Raw genomic sequence first — 22,113 nt, 5'->3', positions numbered from 1 at the left:
TTATAAGGCTATAGTTGCCATAGATAGATTCCTCTGATGGATCTGTGCAAAGTTAATTGAGAACCTTCGGAAAAGGACTCACCATTCTAGATAATTAAGAACATTCATGATTCATGGGAAGAGGTCAAAATATCAACATTAACAGTGGTTTGGAAGAAGTTGATTCCAATCTTCATGGATGACTTTGTAGAGTTCAAGACTTCAGTGGAGGAAGTAACTGCAGATGTGGTGGAAAGAGCAAGAGAACTAGCATTAGAAGTGGAGCCTGAAGATGTGACTGAATTGCTACAATCTCATGATAAAACTTGAACGGATGAGAAGTTGCTTCTTATGGATGAGCAAAGAAAGTGGTTTCTTGAGATGAAATCTACCCATAGTAAAGAGGCTGTAAATATTGTTGATATGACAACAAAGGACTTAGACTATTACATAAATTAGTTGATAAAGCAATGGCACTGTTTGAGAGGATCGGCTCCAGTTTTGAAGGAAGTTCTACTGTGGGCAAAATGCTATCAAACAGCATTGCATACTACAGAGGAATCATTCATGAAAGGAAGAGCCAATCAATTCGGCAAAATTTACTCTTAGTTTAAGAAGTCGCCACAGCCACCCCAACCTTCAGCAACCACCTCCCTGATCAGTCAGCAGCATAACATTGATGCAAAACCCTCTGCCAGCAAAAAGATTACGACTCGCTGAAGGCTCAGGTGATGGTTAGCACTTTTAATAATAAAGTATTTTTTAATTAAGGCACTCACATTGTATTTTTTTAGACATGATGCTATTGCATACTTAACAGATTACAGTATAGTGTAAACATAACTTTTATATGCACTGGGAAACCAAAAAATTCACGTGACTGGCTTTATTGTGATATTCACTTTACTGCAGTGGTCTGAAACCAAACCAGTAATATCTCTATGAGGTGTGCCTGCACATTTGCTGAAGTAATTCTCACAACTCTTGGCAGCAGAAATGAATTGGTGTATCTCTATTATGTTCTGTGGTTTTTCTCTCTTCCAGGTCAGTGAACAATTTCCTGATGACTGGTCCAAAGGTAAGAAAAAAAATTCCTTTGATTTATTTGGATTTCACTCAGCTTCTTGACTGAAGACTACACATGTCAATATCTTTTATTATATCTTTTATTATGCTGTATATATTATAGGCAGAAAAACTGTGGCACAGAAAGGGTTAGGGACACACCCGAAACCCCACAGCAAACTAGTGTCAGAGCCAGGACAAGAACTCAGGAATATTGACTCTGAATTTATGGCCAGAATTTCCAGAGCCAGAAAAGTTTTCTTTCACAGTGTCAGGCTACAGTCACCCATCCTTCTCAGTGCAGGGTGGGAGGCTGTCTTCCATCTTTAAAGTGCTGGCATTGTACTACATGATCTCTAAGGACATTTTCAGCTTACAAAATGTTCTCTTCTAAGCTAGTAGTAGGATGAAAACAGCTGAAAAATCATGAATTATGTAATTGAGGCTCATTTTGGAGTGACAGAATAGTATAATGAATAGAGGCAGTGAGGTCTAGAGTCTAATGAAACTGATTTTCATTCCTACTTCAAACATTTGCTAGTGGTGGGACTTTGGGCCAACTGTTTTACATCACCTCTCTGAGCCTTAGGTTTCTACCTAAGTTTATTTGTGATGTTATTTGTGATGTTAAAAGCATATTTAAAGTGCTTACTCTGTCATTATTTTGGAGGGACGGGAGTGCACAGGAAAAGAGGTGCTTGGCCACTTTAGGGCAAATGCCTCCCAAGTTCAGTTGCTGTGAGTCTGAAGTTTGACCCCTGTGTCCCTGCAGGCTTACTTGATCTACTCCAGCAGCGTGGCAGCTGGTGCCCAGAGTGGTATTGAAGAATGCAAATACCAGTTTGCCTGGGACCGCTGGAACTGCCCTGAGAGAGCCCTGCAGCTGTCCAGCCATGGTGGCCTTCGCAGTGGTAAGGAAAGCCTCGGCCACAGCTCCCTGGACCCCCTGGCCACAGGTTAGAGCCCCACTCTCCAGGGATGGCCCCCTGCCTCCTCTACACCCTTGTTCCTCAGCTGGTCTCTGCTCTCAGGTCATCTCCCTCTCCAGGATCTTCTCTGTTCCTTCTCCAGCTCCTCTTTCCTACCTATAGAGCTTTTTTCTTTCTTCCCCAACACCCTCACTGCTCAACAAATGGACCTTGCCTCACCCCCAATCCTATACCACCCTCAGTCTCCCGGCTGGCTAAAGGCTTCCTCAAAATATAAATAAGGTAGGTAGGGGTCGTAAATCTTCATGCCTCTTAGCGCCTTCCTTCAGCAGGCTTAGCAGAGAGGTACAGGGCAAGTGGGAACTGACTTGGAGCCTGGATTCCCATGGAGAAGATAAAAAGCGGCCATGGAAGGAAATGAAAGAGCTGCCAATCAGTGGTTCTTTTCAAGACTAGCTAGCACCTGCCTCTCAGACTTCAATGTTCCAGGAGGAAGTGGGGATGGTTTCTTTACAACCTGACCTTCAGATTCTCCCCCATTTCTTTCTTGGGCTCTTTCCCACCTAAATCTCACCCATATCAACAATAATCTAGGGCTTCCCTGGTGGCGCAGTGGTTGAGAATCTGCCTGCCAATGCAGGGGACACAGGTTCGAGCCCTGGTCTGGGAAGATCCCACATGCCACGGAGCAACTGGGCCCGTGAGCCACAATTACTGAGCCTGTGCGTCTGGAGCCTGTGCTCCGCAACAAGAGGGGCCGCGATAGTGAGAGGCCCACGCACCGCGATGAAGAGTGGCCCCCGCTCGCCACAACTAGAGAAAGCCCTCACACAGAAACGAAGACCCAACACAGCTAAAAATAAATAAATAAATAAATAAATAAATTTATTAAAAAAAAAAAAAAACAATAATCTAGCCACTCAGTCATAAAATGTGTGACCCGAAAAGATGGGAAGGAAGAAGAGCAGGGCTGAGACCAGGGCTGGAGCAGACCCTGGAAGTGAGTAAGGTACATTATAAAGGTGGGGAAATAGAATGGAGCAGGGAGAGGAGGGTATAATGATGGTATTAAAGGTATGTCTTTGGGCTGTAACTCCTCCCTCTAACTCACTCAATTTTTGGTTCCTGTCAGCTAATCGGGAGACAGCATTTGTACATGCCATCAGTTCTGCCGGGGTTATGTACACTCTGACTAGAAACTGCAGCCTTGGGGATTTTGACAACTGTGGCTGTGATGACTCCCGCAATGGGCAACTGGGTGAGTAGTGATCTTGGGGGTGGGTAGGACAGCCCAATAAAGTTCACTTAAGTAATGAAAAGCTTGGTGGGTACTTGGTGGGCTGAAGAAGAGTTGTATTCTTCTAAATCTGAGGAAAATCAGGGCGAACCAGTTTGAGCCCAAACCCTACAGTGACAAACCAGGCTAAATGTAGCTGGGGACCCTTCTCTGACTGGGTGGTTTCCTTAATTTAAACACAATAACGATAAAGGAAGAACCCTCCCTTCAGAATCACTCCTATTACTGTCTCAAACATAGGGGGAACGAACGCCCTTCCATGCTGCCTATCCCTGTCTCCTTTCCACTGTTTACCTCCACTATCCTTTCCAACCCTCTGCCCTGCAGCTCAACTGCCAACTGCTGTTCCATATTATCTCAATTGCCCTTCTCTCTCCCCCTCAATGCTGTGCTTTCCTCACCTTTTTTGCACCATCATGTCCCTTCCAGAGGTCAGTCGCTGGCGGAGGTCTGCACACTCTGACCAAAGGCCAGAAACATAGTAACGGGGTGAGCAGGCACCTGCCTCACTTGGCAGCTACTTAAGTCCTGGAGTCCTGGGCACGGGATTGGCTGAAGCTGGAAGTAGGAGCACAAAGGTGGCAAAAACAAATCTAGGGTGAAACTAATTTGGAGACAGGGCACTCGCCCCACCTGAACCCTTCCCCACCTCAGATCCCCCAAACCCACTTAGAACCAGCAGCCCAGGAGGCTCCGGGCCGTCCTTTCTTCCCACTGCATTTTTTCCAGGGGGCCAAGGCTGGCTGTGGGGAGGCTGCAGCGACAACGTGGGCTTCGGAGAGGCAATATCCAAGCAGTTCGTCGATGCCCTGGAGACAGGACAGGATGCTCGGGCAGCCATGAACCTGCACAACAACGAGGCTGGCCGCAAGGTGAGTCCTGCAGCCCCTGGGGTCAGGCAGCTGGCTCCATCCACTGCCAGCCCTAGGTGCGGACGGCTCTTCAATTCATTCATCAGATTGGGGAAATGCGGCATCGAGGCGGCTGGCCACGTAGACTAGGTAGAATCCTCGCAACCCGCCAGAGGGTGACACTCCCCAGGCGCTTAATCCCTGGCCCGCTCACTCCTAGCTCTCTTCCCAGGCGGTGAAGGGCACCATGAAACGCACGTGTAAGTGCCACGGCGTGTCTGGCAGCTGCACCACGCAGACCTGCTGGCTGCAGCTGCCTGAGTTCCGAGAGGTGGGCGCGCACCTGAAAGAGAAGTACCACGCAGCTCTCAAGGTGGACCTGCTGCAGGGTGCTGGCAACAGCGCGGCGGGCCGCGGCGCCATCGCAGACACCTTTCGCTCCATCTCCACGAGGGAGCTGGTGCACCTGGAGGACTCCCCAGACTACTGCCTGGAGAACAAAACGCTAGGACTGCTGGGCACCGAAGGCAGAGAGTGCCTGCGGCGCGGCCGGGCCCTGGGCCGCTGGGAGCGCCGTAGCTGCCGTCGGCTCTGCGGGGACTGTGGGCTGGCGGTGGAGGAGCGCCGCGCCGAGACCGTGTCCAGCTGCAACTGCAAGTTCCACTGGTGCTGCGCGGTCCGCTGCGAGCAGTGCCGCCGCCGGGTCACCAAGTACTTCTGCAGTCGCGCGGACCGGCCGCGGGGGGGCGCGGCGCACAAACCCGGGACAAAACCCTAAGTGTCCCCTTCCGCACTCTCCTTTCCCAATTTGTCCTTGGCTTCTTTTAGAGACCCCAGTAGTAGAGGAATCTAGGGAATAGGGACCCCACACTACCAAGGCCAGGGATCCCGAGAGGGAGAGAGACGCTGCAATCTCTCCTGTGCTTGCCACTTTCCAACCTGTTTCCACAATTCCTCTGCTCTCTCCTCGCGCTGTCTGCATCATCTGCTCACCACACTTAGGTCTGAGAACCCTCTGTTCTGAGATTCTGAGCTATTGATCTTCCTTGGAGTAGGAAGAGAATAGGTGTTCCTCCTCCCGGTCCCAGCTGCCCTAACGCCTCGCCTAGCCTGTGGAGAGCTTAGGAACTGGAAGAACCCTTCCGAGAGATATGCAGGGCCCAGGGAAAACACGGCTTTTTTCTTTTACCCGTCTTCCCCGCTCCCCCCATCCCCTCCCCCTCATTTTTCTGCTGCCAGTTCTCTGCCACAGCCACACCTTCCTTCTGCAGAGGCCCTCCTGTGCTTCTGATTCCCTAACTGCTGGCATAGACTCCCAGGAATCTCTGCTTTCTCTCCCCCCTTTCCTTCCTTCCTTCCCTGAAGGGATACTGAGGAAACTGACCCAGGAAAAAGCATGTCTTTGGAGGTTGGTTCCTAGAGGTAGGGGTTGAAGATGGAGGAAATGGGAACCCTAGAATGCTGACTTGCTGAAAACCAAGGGTGCCACTCATCCTTGTGATACCATGTCTCTAATGGACTTTGCCAGTGGGGCAATGACCTTCCTAGACAATCACCCAAGGTGCTCCAGACACATACCCACAACATCTAAGAATGATGTAAGGGCAGACTGCCAGTCATTTCCTACTCTTTAAAGTAACCTCCTCCCTGCTCCTAACCTATAGCCTCCTAGCAACCAACTTTACTTCTTCTCTTTCCCCAAAGGATCTTATTCCCCTGAGCCAAGACTGAGATAAATAAAGCTAATTTCCCATTCAGACCCTGGTTTGCACCTCTGAAGACAGGTCATGAGGAAGGAGAAGCTGGGACCCTTCCTTTTCACTAACCTGGTTCTCAAACAGGCAGGATTCAGGCATTGGATACTTTCCTTCAATACATAAACTTCCTACAATGAAACTGTTAATAATAGGAAGTTCAGCACCTTGAACCTTAATTTATTGCAGTCACTGTGACATGTGCCTTTTTTTCAGGTATTGAACTTATTCTTGGGGATATGGGGAAGAGCGTGTGTAAGATATCACCTCTAGGTCCTCTCCTCCCTCCCACCTTGCCAGGATACTATCCTCCTGTGAGCCTCACTTCCCTGATGGCCTAAGTAAGTAGTTATCCTGGCCTGACAGAGGTTAATCTGCCAAGGATTAGTAAATCATCCCCATAAATCTTCCACCAATACATTCACTCAGTAGCTAAGACCTTGCTGCTGGTTGTGCTTGAGTCTTCTGGTTCTCTTCTCAGAAAGCAGCAGTACAGCAGGGACTTGGTGAAATAGGGCTCTGGGAAGGGAAGAACTAATCCCTGACAGACCCTCTGCAGCCCAAGGAGCTTGCCGGTCATCTCCCTTCCCCTAGGCTGGTCCTGGGTCATAGACACCAGGTAGCCCCGCAGCCCTTCCGGAGCAGAACTGGTCAAATGCTAGACAACTTCATCCCATCTCTTGTAGAGGAGGAGAAAGCACAGAGGAGTGGCTCCAAGTGGGTAAAATGGGTGGAGGCTCTAAAGGCTGACCAGTGACAGTGGAAAGGCTCTCATATTCCAAATTGACACAATGCCCAGGTCAGACCTCAAATCCCTGGCCTCATCCCTACACATCTTCTGGTCCCACTAACACTTACTGAGGAGAGAGGTTCCCCTTACCTCCTTACAGGGAACATGCTTCCTTTCAGGGTCTCCTAGTGCTTCATTTCCAGTTCCATCAGCAAAAGGCCTTTTGCTCCTTCCCTCAGCTTTGATCTGGGCCTCTTGAATCTCCCAACTTGCCCTTCGTCCCTAATCAAGCAGCAGCATGTACTAACTTGGCTGTCTCACTTGGCAGAATTACTTGATAGTGTACAGTAAGAAAATCTGGCAAGGCAGCTAGAAAATATAAAAGTACAATGTTGTAAAGGAAAGCTACATTCTCCAGGAGGTCTCTCAGCATACAAGTAGGAGAACTATTGTGCTCCACATTTGATAACTCCAGGTCAGTACTTGAAACATGTCATGCTGCCAGAAAGTTCTTTCATACGTTATTGTTTTGTATTCCCAAATGGATATGATTGATACCAGATTCATTTGCATCTATAAAGAAAACGATACTGAGCTACCTTAGATCTGGATTGCTTTTTTTCCCCCTCTTGCATTATCTATTCATTCATTTATTCATTCAATGAACACCAGAGTGGAAATACAGTGGTGAACAACACACTGACCTCCTGCATTCATGGAGTGTAGGTTCTCTCTCATAATCAATCACCAGTGCTGTGTTCCCCTTTATAAATGTGGACAACCAGACCGGTTGCATGGGAAGACACCTTCGAGGTCAGCTAGTGAAACCTTCTGTTTTACAGATTTAAACTGATGCTGAGAAAGATGTCTGGCTTGCTCCACCAACTAGTAAGGTACCGTGGGGTGAGTCCTGGAACCCAGGCCCCTTCCCTCCTCTTGTGTGCTCTTTAGGAGTCCATCTGTCTCAGCCAGGCGACAGAAGCAGAGGGAGGTCCTGAGAAGTGACAAGGACGCTGGGTGGAGGGGACAAAACACTGTCTCCTTCCTGTCCCTAGCCTGTGAGCCTACACACAGGCAGGGTTTTCTTTTCTTGAAAAGAATCGCAGCCTCAACTGGCCTTAGCAGCAGGTTAGGGCAAAGACAGAGACAGGGTCGTGCTCAGCGCTGGCGTTGCTGGTGGTGGTGGGAGGGAAGGGCAGGCCAGGGCACTCGCCTATTGTGGGTCTGGATTGGATGCTTCCACTCATTCATTTCCCTTTAATTAACCCGCATTCCTGGAGGAGAAATATTTATGTTGGCTCCCATAGAGGCAATCCGCAGACTGGAAAGAAGGGGGAAGAAAGCCTGCCTTAGCAAAACAATATCTCTAAAGAGCTCAAGAAGAGAAAATAAGAGAACAAAATGCCATTAAAATAGCCTTCTACCCCCACCGGAGTCAATGAAAACTTCATTTCACATGCTAATCCCCCACTCCGCCCCCTTCTCTTCTCATAACACCTTTCCCGAAAAGTGTTTGGGAAAAGTCTTCGCAGTCAGTACACAGCTCCCCGCAGCTCAGACTTCTCCTTGTGTTAGTTCAGGGCCCCAAGTGAGGCTCTCGCTCCAGCAGCGGCTTTTTTCTCCCCACCTTTAATTTAAACAAAGACTTCGGAGTTCATCAACCTCCCACTGAAATTCACAGCTGCTGAACAAACTAATCCCCTCTCCCGGCCTTTCTTCCCTTCAATGGGCTCTTGGCTTCAAAGACACTTTGGGAAAGGACTTTGCTGGGGCTCACACTGCTTCATCAATAGAAGTTAGTGCAAGTATTATCTGAAGAGCAAGTGGCTTTACAAACAAATACTGCCTAACAATCCCTTCCTCCCAAACACACACATCTAGCCTGCAGACATGATGCGATCTACAACAGGATTAGAGATCGTACCCCTGGCTTCACACCCAGCCCCTTTTGTGTAGCTGAGCTCAGCCCTGAAGTGGTGTGGGGAAAACCCTGGAGCTGAATGTCAGGCACGGATAGAGACACACACACACACACACACATAGCAGAGTGACCATAAACGCTGCAAGGAGAGCCTAATTCAGTGCCACCTCCTTTCTTCAACTCTCCTGACTTCCAATCTGTCCCCAAGCCTCTCCCCTGCCTTATTAGGGTATAGGGAACAAGAACAAAGAGGACTGGGAAGACAGATAAGAGCAAACTAGGACCTAGAGGAGATAATAATTGGGAGATGACAGAGGAAACCAAACTAAAGCAGCTTTATTGTACATAAAGTACATCAGTGCTTCAAATGCAGAGTCCAACCATGAAAGCGCAGCCAGAGAAGACAGCCCTGAGATGTGTGGGGCTGGGGGAAGAGGGCCTCCAAGCCTTGAAGAACAGTGCTAGAAGACTCTTTCATTAATATGGCTCCTATTCCAGAACCTGGCTTCTAATCACAGAATGAGTGGTCGAGGCCTTGGGCCAGGGATCAGGCAGGCTGAGTCCGGGGCCACTCCCCACAGGCAGTGGTCCCTCTGCTCCTATCCCATAGCCTAAGACAGCGCTCAGCAAGAGGCATCCCCTCCACCCTCCACTTCACCTGGCTCACCCTTAACAATGCTGGCAGTTGAGAGGTCCCTTCTTAAAAGGGTCTGAGTTCCTTCTCTTCGTTGTGCTCAGCACCCATCCCTCATGTGTATGACTTGTTCAAAGGGTGAACAGCAGTCAACTCTACCCCAGCCTCTGCGGCTCAGAGAAGTATGAACCTGGAAATATGAAGTCAGAGGCAAGGAAAAGGTAAAGTCAGGCTCATAACCCACAGAAGGAGAAAGACAAAAGACCCACAAGATGGGTACAGTCGAGGTAGACTTGGAAGTAACGATCCTGCTCACCCTCTCAGAAGCCACTTAGAATATCCCTGGGGGAGGAGACACACTGCGCCAGGCCCTGGTGGAGTACAGTTTTAGGGAAAGTGAAGAAGAACAGGCTGAGAAAGCCCTGAGCAGATCCCAGAGAGCCACGCATAAAGGGTGGAGAGCAGGCACTCTGCTGGTTTGGAGCCAAGCCTACAGCATCATATACCTGGCAGCAAGGGAAGAGGGCTAGGAAAAACAAACGGAATCTGTTCCGAAATTCCCCTTTCCTGCAGGAAGGAGTTAAGTAACAGTAGAAGTGGCCTCCTGGCAAGAGGAGCTGCCTGGTCTAGATGTGTAGCTTATGAGCGATGGTGAGGACGGACTTCAGGACAGGCATGAAGCTGGAGACCTCGCTGAAGCTGCTGCAGCTCACCACCTGAGCATGCACGGCGAGGCCCCGCTCAAAGCTTCCTGCGTCCACACATCGGGCAACCTCGTAGAGCCCAGCCAGAACAGGAGGCGAGAGCTGTGGAAGGATTAGCCCGCAGTTAGTAAGCCCAACCCCGCCCCTACCCTGGAGGCATGGAAGGGAGAAGAGAGGACTTAAGTTCTAGAGCCCAGTCCAGGCAAGATGTCTATATTCTGTAAGGAACCCAGGGTCGGTGAGTCCTATAGGAAGGGACACTGGGCACCCTTTGGCCATGGGTGAGGGTGGAAGAGCAGGAGGCAGAGGAGCACCACTGACTGTACTTACTGTCCCTTCGCAGAGCTTCTCATATAGACACTCTAGACGTTGGGCTGCTTCATCCAGCTTCCGTTTTGTCTTCTGCAGGGAGGGAAATGGATTCTGATTCCAGCTACTATGCCTAACACTACACAGAACCATAAAGAATCACGGTACCTTAGAGCTAGAATGGCTTAATGCTCTTTCATTTCACGGAGGACAAAAAGGAGACCTGAAGAGGCTAAGTGACTCGCTCAAGCCGACGCAGCCAGGAATGAATGGCAGGTCTCCTCACTCCTGGTCTCACCCTCCTTGCAGTCCTCCCTGCTGCCTTTCCAAGAGCTAAGTCTCAGTACTGTTTGGTCTTGCTACCAAGGAGATAACCTCCAGACCAGACAAGTCCTCCCCAACTCCACATGGACATCAAATAAGTATAAGATACAGGAAGCATGTCCAGGGACAGTAAGAAGAGTCACACAAGGAACTGGTCTACAGCTAAGGGATCCTGGGACCAGCTAGGGTAGGAGGGGAGCATCATGGGGAAGGTTCAGACTCACTACGTCAGTGGCAGACAGGGAGCAGCGCTGCAGAAGCGCCTCAAGGCTGATCTTCAAGGACTGATGTTCAGGGGGCAGCTCCTTCCTGTCCATCTTCTCAGGTGGCCGCTGCAGTTGCTGAGGAGGGAGCAGGGACACAGGAGAGAGAGGCAAGCTGTCCTGCTCACGGCTCCCCTCAGGACTAGGCCTCAGTGACTTGGGGGTCACACTGCTCCCACTAGAGCAGAGCAGAGCTGAGGAGGGGCATCCTCCCTTGTCTGCAGTAGGGACACTTGGTATCTGCCCCCCACCCCATCTCCTTCAGCCCAGAGTCTGCCTCCAACTTGAGGAATGAAGCCATCTACCGTGCTCCCTGCTTTTCTATACCCAAGAAAAGAAGGTTTCCAAGAGGAGGGAAACACATCATTCCTGTCACCTACAGGCTAAGTTCTCCTGGGGCTCCAGGGGGAGCATGACTCACACTGGGGACAGCAGGCTGTGAGGAGAGGACCCCTCGTGGCTCAGGGGTGAGGCACATAACTGGAGCAGTAATTGGTGCTGGGGGCATAAATGTCTCTGGCAACTAAAGAGAGAGAAAAGAAAGGCACGTGAGTCTAAGCTGAAAGACTCCTTCGGCCCTGCTTTGAGGGAGTGGCAGAAATTATGAATGAACGAGGGCACAGAATAGTTTGTGGGGAACCTGGAAGTGAGAAGATGGTGAATGTGTATAAGAAGGAAAAGAGGAGGGAGCTGAGGGGAGAAGAGTGAGTGGGGAAAGCAGAATGGGAAGGACCAGGCTGCTTTCTGTACGGAACTAGAGTGTGGGTCGTCGGTGAATGTATAAGGGGTTGAGTTGCGGGAGATGTGTTGACCTCTTTCCTCTGGAGGTTTCCCCTGGGCACTGGAGCATCTTCCAAGGAATCTTGAGGTCCTGAATAGTATAAATATAGAGGTATTTTAGGGGCATGATCAAAAACACTGGAATTTTTGGTCTGAAGACCAGGAAAATTATTTTAGTTGGAGTCTGCCACACCTCCCTCCACAGATCAGCCACACTCTGAGTTGACATTCTCCAACCCCAGTTCATTGGCTTGAGGAAAGAGACTCCCAACGTGGTAGTGGGGAGGGGAGGAGAGGGAGGCCATGGGAGAAGAGTGACCTGGTTGAGGAGTCAAGATGCCAGTGGTCGGGAAGGCATCGGCGCATGGAGCACCTGGCCCTCCTGGAGGGTGTGCTGCAGAGAAGGTGACAGGACGGGCTGGCGGCTGGGAGCTCATAGGGTTGAAGCCTGGTGCTCTCACAGGAAGCAGAGGGAGCCGTCGAGGAGTCTCAGGCAGGGAGGCAGAACCAGCCTGCATAATGTCTGGGGGTGCCGTGGGTGGACCAGGAAGAGGCCATGTTCCAGGGAATCCCACGGGGTTAGGAGCTTGCACCCTTTGCCCTCCTGATAGCTGCGGCTGAGATAAAGCTGAAATGGGATAGAAACAGGTCATTTGCCACCAAATTTCAATTTGGGAGAGACTCAGAGCACATCAGGGAGGAATAAGGCAGCAATAAAAAAAAACTATAATAATAATAAATAACTAATACATGTGTATGGAGATCTACCATTTACAAAGTACTTTTAACTATATTCTTTATTTGACCCTCAGAACAATCCTGTGGGGTTGAAATGACCAATAAATAACAACCACTCTCAATTTTCAAAAGAAACAAAGTGGCTAGGTATATTGCCCACAGGTACAAAGCCAGTAACTGACAGTACTGAGAATTCAGACTTCAAACTCTAAGCTCCTCTCACTAGATAGACATACTGCCTCCCAAATCCATTCTGGCCATGCCAGATGTTTTCCTCTGTGCTCCGCCTAGACAGGTCTCCACTCAGTCACTCACCAGGCCTTACCCCAGGGACCACAGGCAAAGACTGGGCTTCCTGGAACCCAGATGGCCTGTAGTCACTTGTATTCTGCATTCTGGAGCCCTGATAAGGACTAGGACAGGAAGGTGTCAAGGGCATCACAAGTGATGATGGAGGTGTAAAAATCCTTGGCCTTGGAGATGGAGCTGGAACCTGATGGAAGAGAAAAAAGGGTCAGCACTTGGAAAGGAAAAGAAAGGTAAGTAACCGAAAACAGAAAAACAACAAAGAAAATGAAACAAAATACTAATTCTTAAAAAAAACCAACAAAACTGATAAACCTTTATAAAGACTGACAAAGACAAAGAGAGAAGACACAATTCATCAAGATCAAGGATGAAGCAGGGAACATTACAACAGACCCTGCAGCCATTAAAGAGATAACAAGGAATACTACAAATAACTTTACATTCATAAACTTGACAACTTAGAAAAAACGGACCAATTCCTCAAGAACCACAAACTACCAAAACTCAGCCAAAATTAAATAGAAAACCTGAATATTTCTTGGAATATTAAATTAAATTAATTAAATTTGTAATTAAAGGAATTAAATTTGTAATTAAAAAGCTCCCCCCCCCAAAAAAAAATCTCTAGGCCTAGGTAGTTTCACTGGAGAATTTCACCAAACATTCAGAGAATTAACACAAAGTTTACATAATCTCTTTCAGAATATAGAAGAAGGAACATTTCCTAGCTCACTTCATGAGGTCAGTACTACCCTGATACCAACACTACAAAATAAAACTACAGACCAAAATTTCTCATAAACTTAGACACAAAAATACTCAGCAAAATTTTAGCAAATCAAATCCAACAATGTGTATAAAAATAATATACCACAACCAAATGAGATTTACTCCAGGTCATGCAATGTATATCATGATATATTTAAAAATCAATCAACGTAATCCACCACATCAACAGGTTAAAGAAGGAAAATCATTTGATCATATAAAATGATGCAGAAAAAAACATCTGACAAAGTTCAACACTGATTCATGATTCAGTACCCCAGGAATAGATGGAAAAACTTCCTTAGCCTCATAAAGAGCATCTGCAAGAAACCTAGAGCTACCATACTTAGTGGTGAAAGACTGAATGTTTTCCCTCTAAGACTGGAAACAAGGTTAGGGTGTTCACACTCACCATTCTTATTTTAGTACTACAATAAGGCAAGAGAAATTAAAGGCATACAATTTGGAAAAAAAGAAATAAAACTGTCTCTATTCGCAGATGACATAACTATCTACATAGAAATTCCCAAGGAATCCACAAAACACTCCTAAAGCAAATAAATGAGTTCAGGAATCTCATTTATGAGCATTGAAAAGTCACGTGATACAAGATTAACACATAAAAACCAATTACATTTCTATACACTGATAATAAACAAGTGGAAACCAAAATTAAAAATGCAATACCATTTGATTTCAAATTGCTCAAGAGAAAATTAAATACTTATGTTTGAAATGAACAAAACATGTCAGGAGCTGTATGATGAAAATTATGAAGTGCTGATGGAGACAGTACTGGAGAGACATACCATGTTCATGCATGGGAAGACTCAATATAGTAAAGATGTCAACTATCCCTACATTAATCTATAGTTTTAATGCAATTCCTGTCCATTTCTGCAAGTTTCTTTTTAGATATAGGCAAACTTACTCTAAAATTTATGTGAAAAGAACATGGTCCTAGAATATCCAAAGCAATTTTGAAACAGAAAAATAAAGTAGGAGGAATTACTATTCCCCATGTCAAGACTTGCTGATATAGAGGTAGTAATCAAGACAGAGTGGTACTGGCAGAAGGAGAGACACATAGATCAGTGGAACAGAACAGGGGACTGAGAAATAAGCCCATATGAATATGTCTAATTTTTGACAAAGGAGCAAAATCAATTCAATGGAAGAGGAACAGCCTTTTCAATAAATGATTCTGGACATCCATTGGCAAATGAAACCTGACCCAAACTTCACACTTGCACAAAAATTAACTCAAAGTGGAACATGGACTTAAATGTAAAACATAAAACTATGAAACTTCTAGAAAAAACACAGTAGTAAATTTGGGGGACCTTGGACTAGGCTAAGAGCTCTTAGACTTGACATGAAAAGCATGATCCATAGAAGGAAAACTTCATAAACTGGCCCTTATAAAATTAAATTTTTTTGCTCTGTGAAGGACTCTGTTAAAAAGATGAAAAGTAAAATTCTTACATGGTCACACACACCACACATACACACACACAAATGAGTACATGTAAAACCAGTGAAATCTGAATCTGTGGATTATACTAATGTCAATATCTCAGCCTTGATATTGTATTGTGGTTGTGTGGGACACTGGCATGGGATGTGGTGGGCTTGGGATGCATGAGACTTCCCAATACATTTCATTGTATCTTCCTGTGAATCTGTAATTATTTCAAGATAGAAAAGAGAGAGTGAGAGGAAAGGGGGAGGGGAGGGAGGGAGAGAGAGCCAGCAAGTAGGGAAGGAGGAGGAGGGAGGGAAGAAAATTAGGGTGGGAATTAAAGGTGGGACAGGATGAATCATCAGAACTTTTCTACCTGATACCTTTATCTACAATCTCCCTGGATTTTATTCCCCTCTAGTAGGCTCCTGGTTTCATAAATTAACAGCATCCTATCCATCTGGGCACTGTGGTCAGTCCCCCCATTTAGCACACTCCTCTTAACCATCACCAGTTAATTTCTGTCAATTCTACCTACTAAATATCTCAAATCCAACCTCACTCTCTCATTTTAGGTCTTTCATTTCCTCATCATCTCTTGCTATAGCTTCCTAACCACCTCTAGCCTTGCCCTTCCTAGACACATAGCTAGTCCTTCCCCTCATAAGACCATTCAATAGCTCCTGCCTGCCTTCAGGGTCAAATCTAAACTCTTTTTAAAATTAATTAATTAATTAATTTATTTATTTATGGCTGTGTCAGGTCTTCGTTGCTGCGCGCCGGCTTTCTCTAGTTGCGGAGAGCAGGGGGCTACTCTTCATTGCAGTGCATGGGCTTCTCACTGCAGTGGCTTCTCTTGTTGCAGAGCACGTGCTCTAGGTGCGTGGGCTTCAGCAGTTGTGGCACGTGGGCTCAGTAGTTGTGGCACATGGGCTTAGTTGCTCTGTGGCACGTAGGATCTTCCCGGACCAGGGCTCGAACCCGTGTCGCCTGCATTGGCAGGAGGATTCTTAACCACTGCGCCACCAGGGAAGTCCCTCAAGTCTAAACTCTTGAACACAGAATGCCAGGTCTCTCCTGATCTAACTACCACTTGTTACCCCAGCTTCATCTAACTCACTCCACTGCCACAAACACCTGTTTTGTAGCCCCATTAAAATGTTAGTCATTCCTCAAATGGGCTCTGCTTACTTTCCTTTCACTGCCTTTGTAGATGCCATTCCCTCTGCCTGAAATAGCCTTCCTTACCTCTTCCTTTGCCTAAATAACTTTCAACCTTCAAGACTCAGATCAAACATCATACTCGTTCTGAAACATTCCCTGAACTTCCCCCGTCCCCCAGTAAATTGCTTTCTTCTGTGTGATCTCATGGCTCTTTAATCATATCCCAATCATGGCATTTATGAATTTTACTGCAGTTAATTTTTACCTATCTTTCCTAGACTAGACTATGAGATAATTAAGGGCAAGGATCATGGTTTGTGTACCTTTCTGTTCTAAGTGCCCAGCAGTTGTTCAATAAACAGTTATTAGAAAAATAACTGAATCTATACTTTATGAAGACAGGAATTTTCATCATTTTTTTCACTAATATATTCCAAGTGCCTAGAATCATGCCTGGCACTTGGTAGACACTTAACAGGTATTTTTGAATGAATGAACAAGCAAGATCTTACCTGGTGAGAAGACTGGAATCCCAGTCTGGGAGATGATGTCTCTTGAGAGTGGGGAGCAGCTCCCACAATAACCCGGGGAAAGGGGAAAGGGGGAGACTGCTGGCCCAAGACACCAGAACCCTGGGCATGAAAAAGCCGATCTCTCAGCTGCTGAATTGGTGGCTATAAAAGTTATAATCATGAAGAACTGTGTTAAGTAAAGTTAAAACAAGCAAACATCCTCTCTTACAAGCCTGGCCCCACATAGCATTCAAACTTCAGCCGACCCTCTACATTTCAGCCACCTTAGAGGACTCAAAAGGTCTCTGATTCCTGCCAAACCTTCCTTCTCGCTGTGCTTTCTGCCTAGAATGCCTGACATCTTCTGGTAAGCTCTTTCTCTTTGAAGGTCCAGCTCAAATGTTTTAACCACTGGGAAGCCTTCTTTGACTTCTCCAGACAAAGCCAGCCCCATGCCTGTGAAGTCCCACAGCGCTTAGTATAATCTTCTGTTACGGCAGGATAAATTATTGACATCTGATTTTCCCCCAAGAGACTGTGAACCTCCTGAGGGACTAGATCTTATTTATCCTGGGAGCTTCAGCATTTAGCATAGTGCCTGGAACATGGAAGTGCTCAGCCAGTGTTAGATGACTGAATGAAATGGTTTGCTCTCTCCACATGCTCCCACTCACCTGAGTACAGTCACTGGGTAGGTAGCTCATGGCAGTGACCAGGCTGCCCTGGGCTGCCAGGAGGTTGGCATACTGAGCGATTCTGTAGGTTGTGGCAGGGCCTGGGCTCACCCCATCAGGACCCCACAGTAGCTTCAAGCTCTTGTTAAGGACCATCACCTTCTCCATCAGGTCCTACAGGGACAAGGATAAGGGCAGTCAGTCCTCTTCAAAGCACATCCTGCTCTCCAAGCCCAGGCAGCTCAACCAAGGACTTCCCTGCTATGGGTATGAGGGCACCTGGCCATAGCCAGGTGCAGGTAGCAGGTGATGATATATGATATATAAGAGACATGACAGGGCTTCCCTGGTGGCGCAGTGGTTGAGAATCTGCCTGCTAATGCAGGGGACACGGGTTCGAGCCCTGGTCTGGGAAGATCCCACATGCCGCGGAGCGGCTGGGCCCGTGAGCCACAGCTGCTGAGCCTGCGCGTCTGGAGCCTGTGCCCCGCAACGGGAGGGGCCGCGGTGGTGAAAGGCCCGCGCACCGCGATGAAGAGCGGTCCCCGCACCGCGATGAAGAGTGGCCCCCGCTTGCCGCAACTGGAGAAAGCCCTCGCACGAACCGAAGACCCAGCACAGCCAAAAATAAATAAATAAATAAAAATAAAAGTAGCTATAAAATTTAAAAAAAAAAAAAAAAAAAGAGACATGACAGTCAGAGAAGGGCCACTTGGCTTCACTTCCCAAGCCGTTTGGGTCTTACACTCTTGTACATTTCTGCCTCTTCTTTTTGGATTTTTTATCTTTTATGCTAATACATCATCACCTTCAGATTCTGTTATACTCTTATTTCATGTGTGACTTTGTCTCCGCATGAGTCTGTGACCCCCACCTTCTCTGGGTACCCACAGAGTATCTGGTACAATTTAGATACAGGACTTTTCACAGAAGCTAATAGAAGGCCCAAGCTCACAATTACTCAAATATAGAGTAAACTTATATACCCAAACCTGAAGTGGGAAAAAATTACGAAGGTTAATATCTAAGTGGCTGCTGCTCAGTCTCCCTTGACTGAGAAAGAAGGAAGATGATAGCTTATCCATGGAAAAGGTCCCAGGCTTTAGGGGCCCTAATCTCTTCCCTAACACCCTGATTCCAGCCTGGTTACTCAGAAGACTCACCTCTGATGTCCCTGCAATCTCCACTGCTAGCCCCTCCTAAAGGCCTGGGGTGGGGGACCAGGGCCCTGCAGAGACGGGGTACCTGTAGAGCCATGGGGGATGAAGCCCGGGGGCATTTTTCCCAGCACTCCACCAGCCGCTCCACACTTCCTGAGCACACGTAACAGAGTCTGGCTTCAGAGGTTAGTGCCCTGCCACCCTCCTGCTCCATGCGAGTTCCCAGCATGTCTGCAGAGAGACAGAAACTTCTTAAATGGCACAGTTTCCCTGTGCTCCTCCTCCTCCTGTTTGAAAACAGGTAGGGGACCATGAGTTATGGGACAAGTAGCCTCAGTGGCTTTAAGACAACAGTGAGGCTAATCCTGCTCTGCAGTGAAGGGCAAAGCTCTTGCACTGAGATGTGACAAGAAAAAGTAAAAGAGGACCATAAATGCCCTCTACTAAACGTAGAGGGATGCACTCTAGTCCCTGACAACATGGCTTGACCTGCCAGAGTTCAGGCCGCCCCTCTGTCTCCTCCCTCAGTGTGTCCACTGACTCCATGCTAGAGTCATACCACTCCATCCTGGAGCTGAGGGCGACCTACCACAGAGCTCGGGGAATTTCTCTGGCCCTGAGTATGTCAGTAGCAAGGCCAGAGCCTCTCTCCAGTTCTTCAGGCTACAGGCACACACCATATCTTTCCAATTCTTCTGTATAACACAGGCTAGCAGCTGTAATGGGCAGAGAGGGAAGGAGGCCATCAGCCGTCCATCCAGCATAGGCAGCAGGAGTCACACACACAGATGTGCTGAGAAAAGCCCCTCATAAGCAGCCTTCCTGTTAGACCACTGACTAGGGGCTAGTGGTAAGGTAGGGGTGGTTAAGAGTAGGGAGAGAGAGAGATAGGCAGATCGTCTAAACACCAGTCCCAAAGTGTGGACATCCACTTGACAAGGCCCAAGTAATCCCCTCCCCTCCTCTCCTGCATGGTGGGCAGTTACCGGGGCAATTCTGGTCTTCTTCTTGGCCAAGTAGTGCTCCTGTGTTTGCTTCAGCAGATCTGCGCCCCCAGCCTGGGCCAGGATGATGGCATCAGCAAAGCACTCTTCCTTCAGACACAGCTCCACAGCGGGGCCCAGTTCTCCAAGCAGGAGAGCCTGGCTCAGGAGTCCGTCTGTGTCTGTAGGTAGAGGCATCCCCTCTGCATCAGCCTGTCCTCAGACCCGAGCTTCCTGTCCCCAGCAGGGCCCACAGCCCACCTCCTATACTCTGCATCCCTCAGTCTCCCTTGCCCCAAACTCCCAAAATTCATTCCCTCACAACAAAGTGTAGTGGGGTGTACTGGGGTGCCCAGGTCCAATGGTAACTCTCTAAGGACAGGACCCAAGACAAGGCAGGGACTCAGGTGGCAGCATCATAGGTGTGATGTGTGCTTGCTCAACAAGAAGAGGGTCACAGTTCTTTAAGCAAAAAGACAGAAGGATAGAAAAAAATACCTTGGTAGAAGGCCTTCCATACAAAGGACCCATCCATGAAAATCTCCAGCCAAAGAGAGCTCTAACTGGTACAGAACCACCCAGCATTTGTGATCACGAGGGGAAGCAGGAGGCCGGGGACAAGAAGGGAATGTCCTCAAATCCCGAGAACTCTAAGCCCACCCACTCCCACACAGAGGGTTCCTCTCCCTCAGGGTCAGGGTACCTTCTGTGATGGGGATCTCCCACGGAGTCATGTCCTGAGGGACCAGCTCATCAAAGAAGGTTGAGCAGGCAGAGGCTTCCTTGGTGGTATGTTTGGAGGTCTGTACAAAGAAGGACAGAGGTGGCTTCTTGGGAAATGAGCCCAGGAACAGAGAGCTGGCTTAGTAGCTCTCTCTGGGAGTGCTATTAAGAGTTGGCCCTTCAATAGAAATAAAAGCAAAAATAAACAAGTGGGACCTAATTAAACTTGCAAGCTTTTGCATAGCAAAGGAAAAAACATAAACAAAACAAAACGACAATGCATGGAACGGGAGAAAATATTTGCAAACGATGCGACTGGAAAGGGCTTAATTTCCAAAATATATAAACAGCTCATACAACTCAACAACAAAAAAACAACCCAATCGAAAAATGGGCAGAAGACCTAAACAGACATTTCTCCAAAGACGACATACAAATGGCCAACACGCACATGAAAAGATGTTCAACGTTGCTAATTATTAGAGAAATGCAAATCAAAATTACAATGAGATACCACCTCACACCGGTCAGAATGGCCATCATTAAAAAGTCTACAGGGACTTCTCTGGTGGCGCATGGTTAAGAATCTGCCTGCCAATGCAGGGGACACAGGTTCAAGCCCTGGTCCGGGAAGATCCCACATGCTGAGCAGCAACTAATCCCGTGTGCCACAACTACTGAGCCTGCGCTCTAGAGCCTACAAGCCACAACTACTGAGCCCACGTGCCACAACTACTGAAGCCTGCGCGCCTAGAGCCCATGCTCCACAACCAGAGAAGCCACCGCAATGAGAAGCCCGCGCACCGCAACGAAGAGTAGCCCCCACTCACTGCAACTAGAGAAAGCCCGCACGCCGCAACAAAGACCCAACGCAGCCACAGATAAATAAATAAAATAAATAAATTTATTAAAAAAAAAAAGTCTACAAATAACAAATGCTGGAGAGGGTGTGGAGAAAAGGGAACCCTCCTACACTGTTGGTGGGAATGTAAGCTGGTGCAGCCACTGTGGAAAACAGTATGGAGGTTTCTCAAAAAACTAAAAATAGAGTTGCCATATGATCCAGCAATCCCACTCCTGGGCATATATCCAGACAAAACTATAATTCAAAAAGATACATGCACCCCTATGTTCACAGCAGCACTACTCACAATAGCCAAGACATGGAAACAACCTAAATGTCCACCCACAGATGAATGGATAAAGAAGCTGTGGTACATAAATACAGTGGGATACTACTCAGCCATACAAAAAAATGAAATAATGCCATTTGCAGCAACATGGATGGACCCAGAGATGATCATACTAAGTGAAGTAAGTCAGAAAGAGAAAAACAAATACCATATGATATCATTTATATGTGGAATCTAAAATATGACTCAAATGAACTTATCTATCAATACAAAACAGAAACAGACTCACAGACATAGAGAACAGACTTGTGGTTGCCAAGGAGGAGGGGGTGGGGGAGGGATGGAGTGGGAGTTTGGGATTAGCTGATGCAAACTAGTACATATAGAATGGATAAACAACAAGGTCCTACTGTATAGCACAGGGAACTATATTCAATATCCTGTAATAAACCATAATGGGAAAGAATATAAAAAAGAATGTATGTATATCTGAATCACTTTGCTATACAGCAGAAATTAACACAACATTGTAAATCAACTATATTTCAATTAAAAAAAAAAGAAGAGTTGGCTCTTAATGGGTAAAGCTAAAAGAATAACCAGGTATGGTTTGGGAAGTGCTCTACTTCATGGTTAAAACACAACTCTACTCCTAGCCTAAAAGCTTAGGTCTCTGTGTCTCACTCTGGTTTTAAATGAGTGAGGAGTTTGAAGACTTCCATAGAAGCTGAGCACTTACTGAGAGCAAAGCTTAGGGCTAGGAAGGGGAAGATACCCTAAAGGCAGATCTTCTATGCTACCCTAGGTTAGGCTGGCTGGGCTCCTACCGCACCTGGATGCAAAAGGCCTGTTGTCTGTTACTGTTGAGGTCAACTCCCTTGGGCTGAGGGCTCTCACCCAGCCCCAAATCACTCTTCAACCATGTGGCCACCTGCAGGGAGAGACTT

At 47.4% G+C, this 22,113-nt stretch overlaps 2 protein-coding genes across 6 annotated transcripts in view; one reads left to right on the top strand and one right to left on the bottom strand.

Annotated features, from left to right (window-relative positions):
• The first annotated feature begins 529 nt into the window (after nucleotides 1–529).
• On the top strand, nucleotides 530–4,938 carry WNT8B (Wnt family member 8B). The gene is made up of 6 exons (XM_036828771.1): nucleotides 530–548; nucleotides 1,023–1,057; nucleotides 1,817–1,955; nucleotides 3,106–3,231; nucleotides 4,000–4,142; nucleotides 4,354–4,938. Exons 2-6 carry the CDS (start codon nucleotides 1,043–1,045, stop codon nucleotides 4,897–4,899), a joined length of 969 nt encoding a protein of 322 aa, XP_036684666.1. The 5' UTR covers nucleotides 530–548; nucleotides 1,023–1,042; the 3' UTR covers nucleotides 4,900–4,938.
• A 3,906-nt stretch (nucleotides 4,939–8,844) lies between these two features.
• SEC31B (SEC31 homolog B, COPII coat complex component) overlaps nucleotides 8,845–22,113 on the bottom strand; it is a 31,534-nt gene continuing 18,265 nt past the window's right edge. For 2 of the 5 annotated variants that reach the window (XM_036828767.1, XM_036828768.1), the window contains 14 exons: nucleotides 21,999–22,097; nucleotides 20,014–20,113; nucleotides 19,314–19,492; nucleotides 18,917–19,043; nucleotides 18,413–18,558; nucleotides 17,168–17,341; nucleotides 16,494–16,655; nucleotides 12,594–12,771; nucleotides 11,860–12,168; nucleotides 11,573–11,631; nucleotides 11,182–11,283; nucleotides 10,722–10,838; nucleotides 10,195–10,266; nucleotides 8,845–9,966 (listed from right to left, as the gene is read on the bottom strand). In XM_036828767.1, the coding sequence (XP_036684662.1) occupies nucleotides 9,787–9,966; nucleotides 10,195–10,266; nucleotides 10,722–10,838; nucleotides 11,182–11,283; nucleotides 11,573–11,631; nucleotides 11,860–12,168; nucleotides 12,594–12,771; nucleotides 16,494–16,655; nucleotides 17,168–17,341; nucleotides 18,413–18,558; nucleotides 18,917–19,043; nucleotides 19,314–19,492; nucleotides 20,014–20,113; nucleotides 21,999–22,097 (2,004 nt within the window). In that variant the 3' untranslated portion in view covers nucleotides 8,845–9,786. Of the gene's footprint in view, nucleotides 9,967–10,194; nucleotides 10,267–10,721; nucleotides 10,839–11,181; nucleotides 11,284–11,572; nucleotides 11,632–11,859; nucleotides 12,169–12,593; nucleotides 12,772–16,493; nucleotides 16,656–17,167; nucleotides 17,342–18,412; nucleotides 18,559–18,916; nucleotides 19,044–19,313; nucleotides 19,493–20,013; nucleotides 20,114–21,998; nucleotides 22,098–22,113 lie in introns of those variants that run through there. The other 3 variants (XR_005016826.1, XM_036828769.1, XM_036828770.1) reach the window with 3 other exon arrangements.

Source organism: Balaenoptera musculus, chromosome 16, assembly GCF_009873245.2.
Source record: "Balaenoptera musculus isolate JJ_BM4_2016_0621 chromosome 16, mBalMus1.pri.v3, whole genome shotgun sequence".
Taxonomy (NCBI): Eukaryota; Metazoa; Chordata; class Mammalia; order Artiodactyla; family Balaenopteridae; genus Balaenoptera; species Balaenoptera musculus.
Note: the sequence above shows the minus strand (reverse complement) of the source record. Positions and strands in the feature narration are given on the sequence as shown.